Genomic DNA, 13473 nt, shown 5'->3' on the forward strand with positions numbered 1-13473 from the left:
ACACTCTCTCTCTAACAGTCATGTTGATTCCTTGTAGCCAATACAGCATATTTAGAAAGTTTTTTGGGAAGGTGCATGAAATAAAATTTTTGTTTATGAAAGCAAATTTCATTGCTTTCTTTTCAGTTGCTTCTTCCTCTGTTTTCAGTCAGAAAAAGCAAACTGTTTAGGAAGGGTTGTTAATCTCCGCTTAGAGGGGGGTACAAACCTGCATGCCAAGAGGGGAATGGAGGCTCTTGGAGGAATGATACAAATGCTCCTCCTTTTCTGAGGCTGGCTGGAGATCACTGTACTTTTCACTAAGCTGGAGAGCTTCTATCCTCGCAACGCTTTCAACGGCATGGAAATATTTGACCTAAAACTTAACGCTTCATCATTCCCACCCTCCTTATTCACAGTTAGTACAATTACTGAATCTCTTCTAACTGGCTACACAAAAGAGGGAATCAAGTGGCTATAGGGAGAGTTTTGACATGTCTGAGCTGAGAAGAAATGCAAAGAGAATCCAAGCAGTGTTCTTTTTCTTCCCAGTGGCTGCTGCAACTGAGAATGTGCTAATTCTTTGACTTTCTGTCCCCTGTAACTTTCTGCTTTGCTTTTTCATTGGAGAAGGTACGCTTTACTCTTCTCCCTGGTATGAAGCACCAGCTGCCCTAAAAATGTGTAAAATTCTTAGCACATCTTAAATTGCTCTAAGATTTCCTGCCACTGTGGGACTCTTGCAAAGTATGACTTGAGCATCTTAGGAACAGAGAAGAAAGGAGGCACTGGAGTATGGACTTCATCATCTACCTGTACTCTGAGCTACAGGTAGATGATCTTTGGGGATGCATATACCCACTGCAATTTGGACAAAGGGTGTTCAGTTAATCAAAAACTAAGCTAAATTGGGGAATAACCTTAAAAGTGTACCTCTGTATGCTAATACATTTCATTGAAATATAAAAAATATACATTCATTTACCCATGCCTTTATAATGTAGGCTCAAAGCTTGGAATTCTGAGTCAGTGGCTCTTTCATAAAACTTTCCCATAATCAAATGCATCAAATTTCTAACTTCTGTTTTTTTTTAAACTAGAGCAAGTAAGACATATACAAAGTAATGTACATTAAAAATCCTCTAAAGTTTTATTATTTTCCTCAGTCTTTTAGAGTTATTGCAACAACATATAGCTCAAAAGCGTTTTTTAGTGATTTGCTTTCATTGAGCAAATCTAAATGTTTAAATTAGTTTTTATAAAAAACAAAACAGAACAAAAACTCCTCTTTCCCCACTAATATTTAACTTATTTACATAACATTATAAATCTTATCATTACAATAACAGAACTGGCATAAATGAGTTTGAGACCAAATGCAGTTGGCCTTTGGTAAGTCACTCACTTGGCAGGCAGTAGTGCACAAATGTATTTAATACTTTCAGTGTACTCTGGGCATCAATATATTTTAAGTAAGGAATGGAGAATAATGATTCATATGTTAAGTTGGTTAAAGGAGAAATCAGTTAAGAACACTTCTACTGTAGTTGTAATTCTGTAAAGGTGATATACATTAAATATGAAAAGAAACAAATATTTTCCAAATTCTATCTTCGGTGTTGAGAAAATAAGGATTGTTGTGATTATTTTAGTACTTCCCTCATACTTCTTCTTAATACAGATAAAATAAAACTTTTATTAATGAATACCTCAGTGAACCAGAATATGTTTCTTTCTGCAACATCAAAGTATATTATGTGATTACTGGACACCTCCAAGTCTTCCAAGTATGAATGTGCACAAGATAAACGGGGAGTTTGTTCAGATTCAGATTTATGGACTGGCTCTCAGATAGCTTGATTCAAATTGGAGCCAGGAATATTATTTTTTCAACTAGTGCTCCAGTGATTATGATTCAGTTGGGCACTTTAAGAAACACCCCTGAGACACAACCAAATTACCTACAACAAGAATTATGTATTAAGGTTACTTCACTGAATGCAATTGCAGGGTGCCATAGCCTTTGTTTTCTTCCTTCCTCCCTTTCTTCCATTTTCTTTGAACTTCAATGAAACATATGGAGTGCCCAGTGTATGCCAGCATTCTACTAGTCTTTGAGGATTCACAAATACAACACAGCTTCTGTCCTCAAGGAGTTCATAGTCTGGTCAATAAAACAAACCCATATATCAAGAATTACACTGAACTTCAAGTTTTACCAAGGAACACTTTCTGAGGCAATTGTGAATACCCAAAATCTAGGATGCCAGTAGTTTCCTAGGGTCTTAAATTTTCCTATCACTAACATAGCCAACGTTAAGAATTAGCTTTCTTTTGTGTACTTTCTTTTACTCCACAAAGAAAACTATTTTGAACACAGTAGCAGTGACTGGGATTGCCCTAAAGAGAACAGTGGAACCATATTGAGATTCTGGGGCGGAGCAGCCAGCTAGGTTCACTCGCTAGCTCTTAAGTGTCAGCCTTCTGCCTCAAAATCCTAATCTGTGGAGGCGAAGTATTTAAGTGATTACAGTTCTGGATTTACAGATTTGCTTATTACTTAAAAATGAAAATGTTAAAGCTAGGGAAGTTAAGGGTCTAGTTATCTGTTATTATCTAACCATAATTTGACTTGTGAATAATAATAACAAAAATAATAATATTGTTAAATAACTTGTCTGATACTATGCTATGATATTCATTGAAAAATATTTAAACTATGTTGAAAATATTCCGTTAACTAGTATTTTAGAAACGTTTTCAAAAGCAAGCTGTGATTGAGAAGCATTTACTGGTTAAACCTATTAACCAGATTCATTTAATTCAAAAACATCTCATCTACACAGATTTATATGTCAGAATTTACTGTAATAAGAATTAGACATGAGCCTCGATGGGGGGAAACATAGCAGTAAAATACTGAGTGAGTAATCGAAGAAAGTGTATAAAAATATGAAAGAACCAAAAAAAAAAAAATGAAAGAACCATCTTTACTTTTAAAGAATGTTTTTTATTGTTTAGAACATAGCTTAATATTAAACATGGAAAGAGCTTCTCCCTGGATTAACAACTGCATCTCTGTCTTCTTTCACAGGGTTTTGGAAATCCCTCTGGTGAATATTGGCTGGGGAATGAGTTTATTTTTGCCATAACCAGTCAGAGGCAGTACACACTAAGAATCGAGTTAATGGACTGGGAAGGAAACCGAGCCTATTCACAATACGACAGATTCCACATAGGAAATGAAAAGCAAAATTACAGGTAGGTCCTTCTTGGGTGTGGTGTTCAACTGCCTCAGGCCTAGTCATCTAAGAGTTTTAATGGAAAAGTGTGAAAAAAAGAAATGATGAAAGTTATCCTTCAAAATGAAAATCAGGCTGTCTAGGCCTATGACAAAGGGATGCAAAAAACCCTGTAAAGACTTCTTCAAAGCTTTAGATTTCAGTTTTCACAGACTGGTTATTTTTTTTTAATTGGAGTAAAATTGCTTTACAATGTCTCATTAGTTTCTGCTGTACAGTGAGGTGAATCAGCTCTATGTGTACCTGTATCCCCTCCCTCTTGGACCTCCCTCCCACCCACCCATCTAGGTCGTCACAGAGCACTGAGGTGAGCTCCCTTTGCTAGCTATTTTACACATGGTAGTGTATTTATTCACAGACTGATTATTTTGATGTTGGCTTAAATTCTAGAGGATATGGAATTAATTCAAACATGATATTATTGTTGTTATTTTTATTGTTGCTGTTATTGTTTTGGAGGTGCAGTGAATTTATACATATAAAACTAATGGCAGAGAATTGACTCAAACTCAGGGGCTTGAAATAAATACTTTCTTCTATCAAAAGATTTTTTTACGTATACTTCCCTTATTTACTTTTCTTAAATTATTTTTTACATTATCTTGAAGGTGACAAAAGAGGAGTAAAATTTTATGTTTGAATGATTTACTAAAAAATAAGATGAGGCATAATTTAGAATTTTTTGGTCAGTAATGTGAGAGACAAAAATAAATCCAAGTAATGGCATTAACATACACAACACATCATTGCGGATTAAAAATAGACTATATACTTAATTGTTAACATCTCTGATTTTTTTTTCAATGAGCAGCTTGTACACTAGAAGAAAATGGTTAATCAAGTAATGCAGGGTGGTAAATTCATTTCACAAACACTTATTGTATTACTTCTGTGTTCCCGGAACTCGACTAGGCACTGGCAAACTTGCAGTCAGTGATGAGGTCACTCGTCTCCCAGACCTCACAGTTTAGCTTTGTTACAAACTAGGTCATTAAATAACTGGTTGGCCTTCCTTGAGAACAGGAAGTATATTTCAGTTACTTTTATATCAGTACTCATAAATGCAATACTTGGCACATAGCAGGTCCTTAATAATGGTGTGTGACTCAGTTTTGTAAATTAGATAAACAGTAAATTAGGGTTGCAATGATTTTAAACTCTCGATATCGTGGCTACTCTACATTGGTCTTGTAAAAACGATTGTGTGCATTAAAGGGTTGGCACACTGCTTCAAACAAAATGCAATGACAGCGACCAAGGCCTTATGCTTTTTTTCCAACTTGTGTGGCCATCTCCTCATAGTTCAACTGTTTCTGCTGCTATTTGTCTTTTTGAAACATGCCATCCTTTAGGAGTTAAAATCTACAATTCTTTTATGAACACATCTCATTTTATTTTAATGGATTATGTGTGGGATTGGATCCTTGGAGACATAATAATCATTTTCTTAACAAACAGTGATGATGTCACCACAACAGAAGATGAGAAATAGATCTAAAGAGTTGATAGTCTCATGGTGGGGAGAGAGGGTATGCATATGGCAACTCAAGAAACCAAAGAAGAGACATTTATAAAATTCAGTGGACTGTAAGAAGAAATGTTTCCAAGGAGGTCAATATTTTGAGAGTTTTATAACAAGAAAAACCACTGTAAAACATCAGGGGTACTCTTATGTAAATGTTTTGAGCTGAAACTTGAAACTATATGAAACTTGGCTAATGTCAGACAGCCTGACAATAGGACTAGCAAATAATTAGTCTAGTCTTTTTTCTAGGCTCCTGAAGAATTTGCTTTGGTTCTTTTCCAAAATGTCTCTCAGTTCTTGTGTGTGTGTGTGTGTGTGTGTGCGTGTGCGTGCGTGCGTGCGTGCGTGTGCACTTATGAGGCTGGGGTGGTATTAAGGGCGCAAAGAGTGGGTAGGTTTAGGAGGGTCGGAGGCATCAGAAGTAGGCTTCAGGGTACATGGTATGAATGTCATTCTGGCATCTGCATGAGGAAGGCACACTTATCTCCTCTTAAAATGCCCCCTGCCCTCACTGAGCATTTCCTGGTCCTTGAACATCTTTGTAATTCTGATCTTCACCCAAATAATGCAGATCTGTGATCAAAAAGCTAAAGTGAGGTGTTCACTCTGAGATCTCCATTTTTCTCTCTTGAGAGAATTGTGAACCTTGAGAATCAGAATTATAGATCCAGAAGGAACTTAATCATTTAATTCCAAACCTCTGGATTTAAAGAAAAGAAGGCTGAGGTTCAGAAATATGTAATATTTTTGTCCAAGGAGGGAAAAAGACTTAAATATGGGATGTTTGGCTCCTTCCTAGTTAGGTGTGGTTTCCACTCTGTAATGCTACTGTAATAAAGCTGGTGGCTCTGGCCCTCTTTCCTGCCAAGACCCAGCAGAAAATAGATCTGTAATCATCACCTTCTCATGCAGTTAAATATTAAGATTCACACTGGCATCAAATAAGAAATTAAAACTCATTAAAACATAATGCCTGTTCTGGTGAAAGCTTAATCAAAATAAGCACACTATAAACTGGCATTATTCACTCTTTCAAAGAAAATCAAACAGAAGCTTGAAAAGGGAAGCTACACCCTTGTGACTTCCCTTTCCACCTCTATCTTCACTCACACCCAGCACTGATTCTCCAGGCCCAGTAACACCACAGGTGACCTCAAGTCAGGACTCCAGGTATCTAGCTTTGCTTTTCTGTGCTTGTTCTCATTTCTCTTCCCTCTGCATTAGGATGCCTCGTTGTGATAAATTATTAAAGGAATTAATGCTAACACTTGTGTAGTATTTTATAATCTATGAAATGATTTTTAATATTATAATCATTTAATCCTTACAATGAATTTTGAGCTAGGTATTATTAGACACCTTTTAAAGATGAAGAAACTTTGATGAAGCTTTGGTCAATTGACCTGCTCAAATTCAACTAAATTCCAAATAAAATCAAAACTATGGAATTCGGGCTTCCCTGGTAGCGCAGTGGTTGAGAGTCCGCCTGCCGATGCAGGGGACACGGATTCGTGCCCCGGTCTGGGAAGATCCCACATGCCGCGGAGCGGCTGGGCCCGTGAGCCGTGGCCGCTGAGCCTGCGCGTCCGGAGCCTGTGCTCCGCAGCGGGAGAGGCTACAACAGTGAGAGGCCCGCGTACTGCAAAAAAACTATGAAATTCATGGTGGGTTTTTTTTCTTCTATTTTTACATTTTCTGTATTTTTCCTCTTACAAATTAAATTCAGAAATTTTTGAGTTTTCTTTTTTAAAATATTTTATCTTAATAGAAATTATATTTTGATAACTCTTGTAATAGTTGTGGCCATAATGTATAAACCAAAAAAAAATTTTAAATAGATCTTTCTCATGTTCTAGACACATATTGATTTAGAGTAAATGTTGTGAATAGATGGATGAGCTTACAAATGTACATGTAATACACATATTTTCCTTTTATTCTCGAAGGAATGTCCAAATGATTTTCTCAGATAGAAAATAAAATCTTTAGAACCCAAGAGAATATAAATAAGAAAAAACCAATAATGTGAGAGTGTTATGATAAACACATCATGTGCAATAACACACAATCAACGTGAAATTACTAAATACTTCCTCTAGAGAGGCAGTATTATCCAGATCCTCGTCATCTAACACCCAGACGGTTATAAAGCCTTCCAGCCTCCAGTCTTGATGCTCTCAAATATACCTTCCACACTATTATTGAGATGTTTTTTCTGAAACACAATCTGACTTGAGCTCTGCCATCCTTCACATATTTCAACAGTGTTCAAATATCTACAGGTTAAAGTCTGCCACCTAAAACTCTTCCTGTCCTGGTCCTACCTACTTATTCAGCTATTACTATCATATTGTTCCCCCAGCCTCACCCAATCAGATACCCCCTTATTGTGATTATGATCCAGAAACTACTTGCAATTTCCCTTTACCACCCACGCCTTTGTTTATGCTATATCCTTACCCTATACATATAAATCCAACTTTGGATACATCTTCTAAACCTTTAAGATTTTCCTTTATTTCAGGAAGTCTTCCCTGATACCTACTATGGTATATGCTCCGATGTGCTCATCTATATCCTCCCTTCAGAACTGAAGCACTCCTTCTCCCACTTCCTGGGAACATTGCTGGCTAACAGCTTGTAAGCCAAGGTCCCCTGCCTGGGTATGCCTATGACTGAAGAAAGTCATCTCATTCAAGGTCACTGCTCCTTCCTACAGACAGATTGCATCCAATGACTGGTCAGTATAGGAGTCTATTAAGGACCACTTGCCCTAATTGAGGACAATTCTGAAGGCTATCCAAGGTCCAGAATTTCACTCGAGATTAGCTGAGATGTTCACTGTGGTTGCATGTGAGCCCATGCAGTTTCTCCCTCTGCCATTGGAATCGATCCTAAGATCATTCACCTATAAATATCCCTACACTGATTTCCCAGAGAAATGCATCACCTTCATTCTCAGGTCAATTTGGATGCTTTGTGGGCCCATAGTTGCATAACAGTCTGTGAATAACTATCCGGTATCCACATTCTGTTATGTCATTAACAAGTGTTTATTAAATAACTGTGTGTATGATCTTTCCCACTAATTTCTAAGTTTCTAGAATATGGAAACCATTTTTATCAAAATTCAAGATATATACCTAAGCCAGCCAAATTATTATTATTTTTTTTTTTTTGCGGTACGAGGCCCTCTCACTGCTGCGGCCCCTCCCGCCGCGGAGCACAGGCTCCGGGCGCGCAGGCCCAGCAGCCACGGCTCACGGGCCCAGCCGCCCCGCGGCACGCGGGATCCTCCCGGACCGGGGCACGAACCCACGTCCCCCGCATTGGCAGGCAGACTCCCAACCACTGCGTCACCAGGGAAGCCCTAGCCAAATTATTGCTAATAGTTAATAGTTAATATTTGTTGAATACATGCTATGCACCAGACACCTTGTTTTACATAAGAAAATTGAGGTGTGGTATTTCGCATAAGGTCACAAGTACTAATATGAGTAGAAGTCACAGTTTGAGCTTTGATCTCTAACTGCCCACCTTTTGGCCATCCCTCAATAAAAGGAAATCCATCAGTTAATTGCTGGAATTAAATACACTCAAAGCACATATTCTAAGAGATAAAATATGTTTCTTCTAACCCCACTTCTGTCTTTAATAATCTGAATGTCTGCAGACACATTATCTCATCTCTCAGTTTTCTGTCCTATAAATTAAAGTATTTATAAAGCTCCTTGCAGCTCAAAACTTATTCACTAGAATAAAATTACTTTTATGTATACAGTTCTTTGTTATTTTTTTCCCCTTCAATTCTTTGATAAATGATTAAATTTTGATCTCCCTAAAAGTACTTCAGTAAGATTTTCCATCAGTTTAGGGCTTACAATGACCTTTTTCTTCTCATAAAAACTTTGCTGGTCCTAATACTTAGAGTTCAAAAACAAATACATAACTGCCACCACATCCAATGCTTAAAAGAAATAAATGTTTTAATTGTGGGTTTAGGGAGATGCTGTGATCTACTGGAGAGAGCTCTGGAATAGGAGTCAGAAGATGTGGAAGCTATTAAATAGTGAAGTCTGGCTTCACTATCCATAAAGCAATTTGGTTGTATCAGTCAGTGGTCAGTTACGGAAACAAAGCCATGATGAGTATTATGGAAATAAGGGATTTATTATACAAATTCCACCTTACACAAATGTGAGGTGAGCTGGGAAAGTGAAGGTCTGGAAGATGAAGGAGGATAATCAGAGGAAGGGTCACTAACACATATACATGAACCCCAGTGTGGTAGTGGACAAGCTGGAGCCAGCAGGAAAATTCGAGAAACGAGGCACGTCCAGCTACCAAATCCAGCTACCAGCTTAGATCTCACAGCAGGGGAGATCCAAGAAAAGCCATAGCTACGTTACCTAGGGTTGTGCAATCAGGTATCTGGTGTTGAGTCTGGGCAGGTTGCCAGCGTCGGGGAGGCAAGCTGTGTACAGAGTGGAAGAGAGCACAAGCTGAGAACTGCTGGGCACCTCTGATCCTGAACATCACCATACCTAATGATAATCTGAGTTGGACCACTGCTTTACTTCCACCTTTCAAATCTCATACAAAGTCCTCTTGGGGCCAACTCTAACTTGGAACTGTACAAAGAAGGAGAGTCTGAGAAGCACAGTTCTCAGATTAACCAACTTGACAGTAGCACAATCTAGCAGTACCTTGGGCAAATCACCTAATACTTTTATACCTCAATTTTCTTATCTTTAAGTGGGAATAATGTCCACTGTCCTGTAGTTCTCACCATTTTGTTACATGGATCCAATCAGAAAGAATATGCAAACATACTTTGTATTGGACAAACTTAAGTGCCATATGACTATGAAAGATATGTTTTATTATTTAATTCGATTTTTATCACACCCAGGAAGTTTATTATTTATTCAATAAAAATTTAGTATGTTTCTATATTGAAATCCAACCCCCCAACCACGGTCCCAAAAATGTCTTTTACTGATTGGTACTTATCTATTTACTTATTTGGATTCAGGACCCAGCTCAGGCTCACTCATTGCATCTGCGATCTCTTTAGTCACCTTTTACCTAGCGCAGTTACCTACCACACACTTGTCATTAGTATTTTTTTTTAATGCAGATCAGTTTTCCTCAGAAATGTCTCCTTATTAATTTATCTGATTATTTCTTCCTGATGAGATTCAAATTAAATCTTTTTGACAAGAATGCTAAATAAACGATACTGTGTACTTCCCATTTTATCACATCCGAAGGTACAAAAGGTCATTTTGTCCCATTATTGGTTGGGTTAAGTTTAATCACTTAAAGTTTTGTGGGGTTTTTTTTACAATGGAATATGTAGTCTCAAAGAAGATTATTAGAAAATGTCATAAGTTATAAAACACATAAAGCTGATCTATGTTGATTGAAGTGGTTGTGGGGACTTACTACAATATCCCTTTGGCCTCCCCCTTGCTAGTGCCTCAGACATTTGTAGAGTACATTGTATTATTATATCTGTAAAAGTAACGATTTACCAATTGGAGATAAATTTTGCATGTGATTTTATCAAGTGACTTTACATGTTAATTTTTTCCATTCTTGGTTACAGTTTGTTCCCTAACGTTAATTCCTTTGTCTTTTTATATTAACTCGATTAATAAATCCTCTATCACAGATAGTATAATGACAGACTTAAAGATAGCCCTTCTTTGAACCAATAGAAAATTTGTATTCGCGAAGTCTGAATGATAGTGTTTCACTATTTAATGTACATTTTAGATTATAATTATAATCTTACCATAATATTTATAATGCACAGTTTGGTGATTTTCTTCTCATTTTATTATCTCCTTATTATTTGTTGGAGATGAATGATACTTTCAGGGGAGAACTATGGCTATGCTAAAGCCTCATTCTGGAAGAGATTCCACATGAAGAGATGAATAAGATGTTTAAACAAAATTACCAAAAAAAAAAAAAAACTGGAAAATAATTTGGCCATTAAACATCTTTTTGCACAAAGTTTATTTTTGGCCAAGATCTTTATTGGGAAGCAGTTTTATGTAATGGGTAAAAATATTGTGTTGGGAATCAAGAGACATGAACTCTAGACTTGGATCTGTAGTTAACTTTTCTGAATGACCTTGGACAAGTTACTTCACTTTTCCAAGTTTCAGGTCCTCAGAAGTAAAATGAGGATGTAAGAATGAAGCCTTTTTAATTCCAAAATCCTTTTTTTCAATCATTAAAGTATTCCCATGCCATGTGTATATTTCAAGGACAAAACAAATCAGTGTGGATTGAAAAGAATTCTCTTGAGCCTCCAACGTAAATTTAAGCCCTGCATTTTTGTAGGTATTGCAAAACTTGTTTCACTTTTTAGTGAAATGTTTTTCATTTCTCTGATCCTCTGGGCTCCATTGTCCTGGCTGGAACCAGTAGCAGATGTGTTGAAATACTAAGAGGAAATTTATTTCTTACAGCGGTTCTGGACTGACCAAGGTAGGCAAAAAAAAAATATAGGGAATCTCCTGGCAGTTTCTACCCTCTTGAATTTTTAGCCTAGATGTCAAACCTAAGGCTTTAAGTAGTTTTATTTGTATTTTCAAATAATTTCTCCAACTTGGGAGGTGTATTACTTTTATTTAGACTACGGTTTCTGTTGCGGTTATACTTCCTAAAACAGAGAAGGAATTTTTGTTTGTTTGTTTGTTTTGCGGTACGCGGGCCTCTCACTGCTGTGGCCTCTCCCATTGCGGAGCACAGGCTCCGGACGCGCAGGCTCAGCGGCCATGGCTCACGGGCCCAGCCGCTCCGCGGCATGTGGGATCTTCCCGGACCGGGGCACGAACCCGGGTCCCCTGCATCTGCAGGCGGACTCTCAACCACTGTGCCACCAGGGAAGCCCAGAAGGAATTGTTTTATTCAACAAAATTTGTATTTTATACTCCTTGACTGAGATGAAATATTCAAGAGGAAGAAGGCATGGTCCTACAAAGTCACTCTGTACCTTCTTCAGGCCTTATAAAGATCAGGAAATCTCTTGACTTTAATGCAGATTAATGTCAGTCTCTAGAGTCTTAAATTTTTCTAAGACAACAAAAACAAATGCCTTGGTGCTGCTAGGTCTAAGTATTCCCAGGATTCCAGCTCCAGAATGAGTAATGCTGGGACTCAGACAACTGCTGTCCTAGAAACTTATAGGTTGGCAGAAATCGCTAGAATCAGCTAATGCTGCCTCCAGGAAATAATCTAGGGAGATGTCCTTTGATCCCACTGCTGGGGTTCCTCCTAAATGTTGGCCACCACTGAAAAGATGAAGGCTCTATCTTCAATGAAGAAAATATTTGTTAATTTCTATTATGTGCTATCCTAGGGTAAAATATCCAGAGATATTTCAGTACAGTCATGTATGTGTGTGTTCACACATGTCTATACTCGTGTGTGATGGGGCTAGGGGAAGGGATAGACAGTAGACAGACAAACAGGCAATTACAATGCCATGAACATAGTGAGTTTGGAGATAAAGACAAGTGTGGCATGAATAGGGGGGCCTAACCAATTTTAGGGGCTTGGAAAGGCCTCCAAGGGGTAACCTAAGTTTACATAAACATGACAAATTGGAATTAGCTGAAGAAATAGTTCAAGTTGGAGATAGAAGAGTGAATAGCATATGTGAAAGCTCGTAAGTGAGACCCAGCATGTCTTGTTAGGCAAACTGCAAGTAGTAAGGTGTTGTTTAAGCACAGAGTGTAAAGGGATAATGATGAAGTATGATGCTAAGAGCAAAGAGGAGAGCCAGACAACTAGTAATATGTGAGAGACTTAGGACTTAGCCTCTAAGGGCAGCCCATCTGCATAGTCTTTTCTCACATCTCAATCAATTTTTTTTTTTTCACTCAGTGTTTTTATTACTCTGTTCAATAAATATGAGTAACAACAATGTGCAAGACATGTGGGTGAGACAAATCCACAAAACTCAACCCTTATCCTTCAAGAGCTTAACATCTTTCCTGACTTGATTTTCTTTAGCCTTTAAGTCTTAGCTCAGACTGTAGAGCTCTGCTTTTTATACTGGGTAAGGAGCCCCTTCTGTGTGCTCTCCCTGTGCTCTGTGCCTACCTTTATCAAAGTCCTTATCACACGGGGTTGTAATGGGCTATTCTTTCTTATTAAACTGCCACCTCTAGGAGGGCAGGGACCTCTCCACAATGCTTGGCATATGTCTGGAAAGGAAGCACTTTCTAATAAATATATGAAAGACACATCAACAAAGATATCTTTTGTGCATTCAGCAAACACAACTGATTACTATATAGCAGTTATTGATATAGATGCTAGAAATTCGGAGATCAGGTCAAATTCCTGCCCTCAGAGGTTTATGGTATAGAATGGAAGCATATGACAGTTTCCATGTAAGGTTTTTAATAAAGTGCTATGTCCTTTAGTTTCTTGGATTGTTGCTTGGATGAGATTCATTTCTCTGATCTATTCAACTGCAGTCTCTTCTGTTGATTTATTTATTTTTTACCTGTAAAAGTTAGACAAAAATTTCTGTATTGCATCATGCCAAGCAAATGAAATAAAATAAATACACAGCATACCTTGTTCCCTAGGCCAGTTAATCCTGGAAAAGGATGCTGTGTTGCTGTCACCAGTAAGTAG

The 13473-nt window shown here is 37.7% G+C and overlaps 1 protein-coding gene across 2 annotated transcripts in view; it reads left to right on the top strand.

Annotated features, from left to right (window-relative positions):
- Positions 1-13473, top strand: part of ANGPT1 (angiopoietin 1) — a 252366-nt gene that overhangs the window by 210845 nt on the left and 28048 nt on the right. For both annotated transcript variants that reach the window (XM_007446535.1, XM_007446536.1), the window contains exon 7: positions 3074-3240. In XM_007446535.1, the coding sequence (XP_007446597.1) occupies positions 3074-3240 (167 nt within the window). The remainder of the gene's footprint in view (positions 1-3073; positions 3241-13473) is intronic.

This window comes from Lipotes vexillifer, unplaced genomic scaffold (assembly GCF_000442215.2).
Source record: "Lipotes vexillifer unplaced genomic scaffold, Lipotes_vexillifer_v1.1 scaffold327, whole genome shotgun sequence".
Lineage (NCBI taxonomy): Eukaryota > Metazoa > Chordata > Mammalia > Artiodactyla > Lipotidae > Lipotes > Lipotes vexillifer.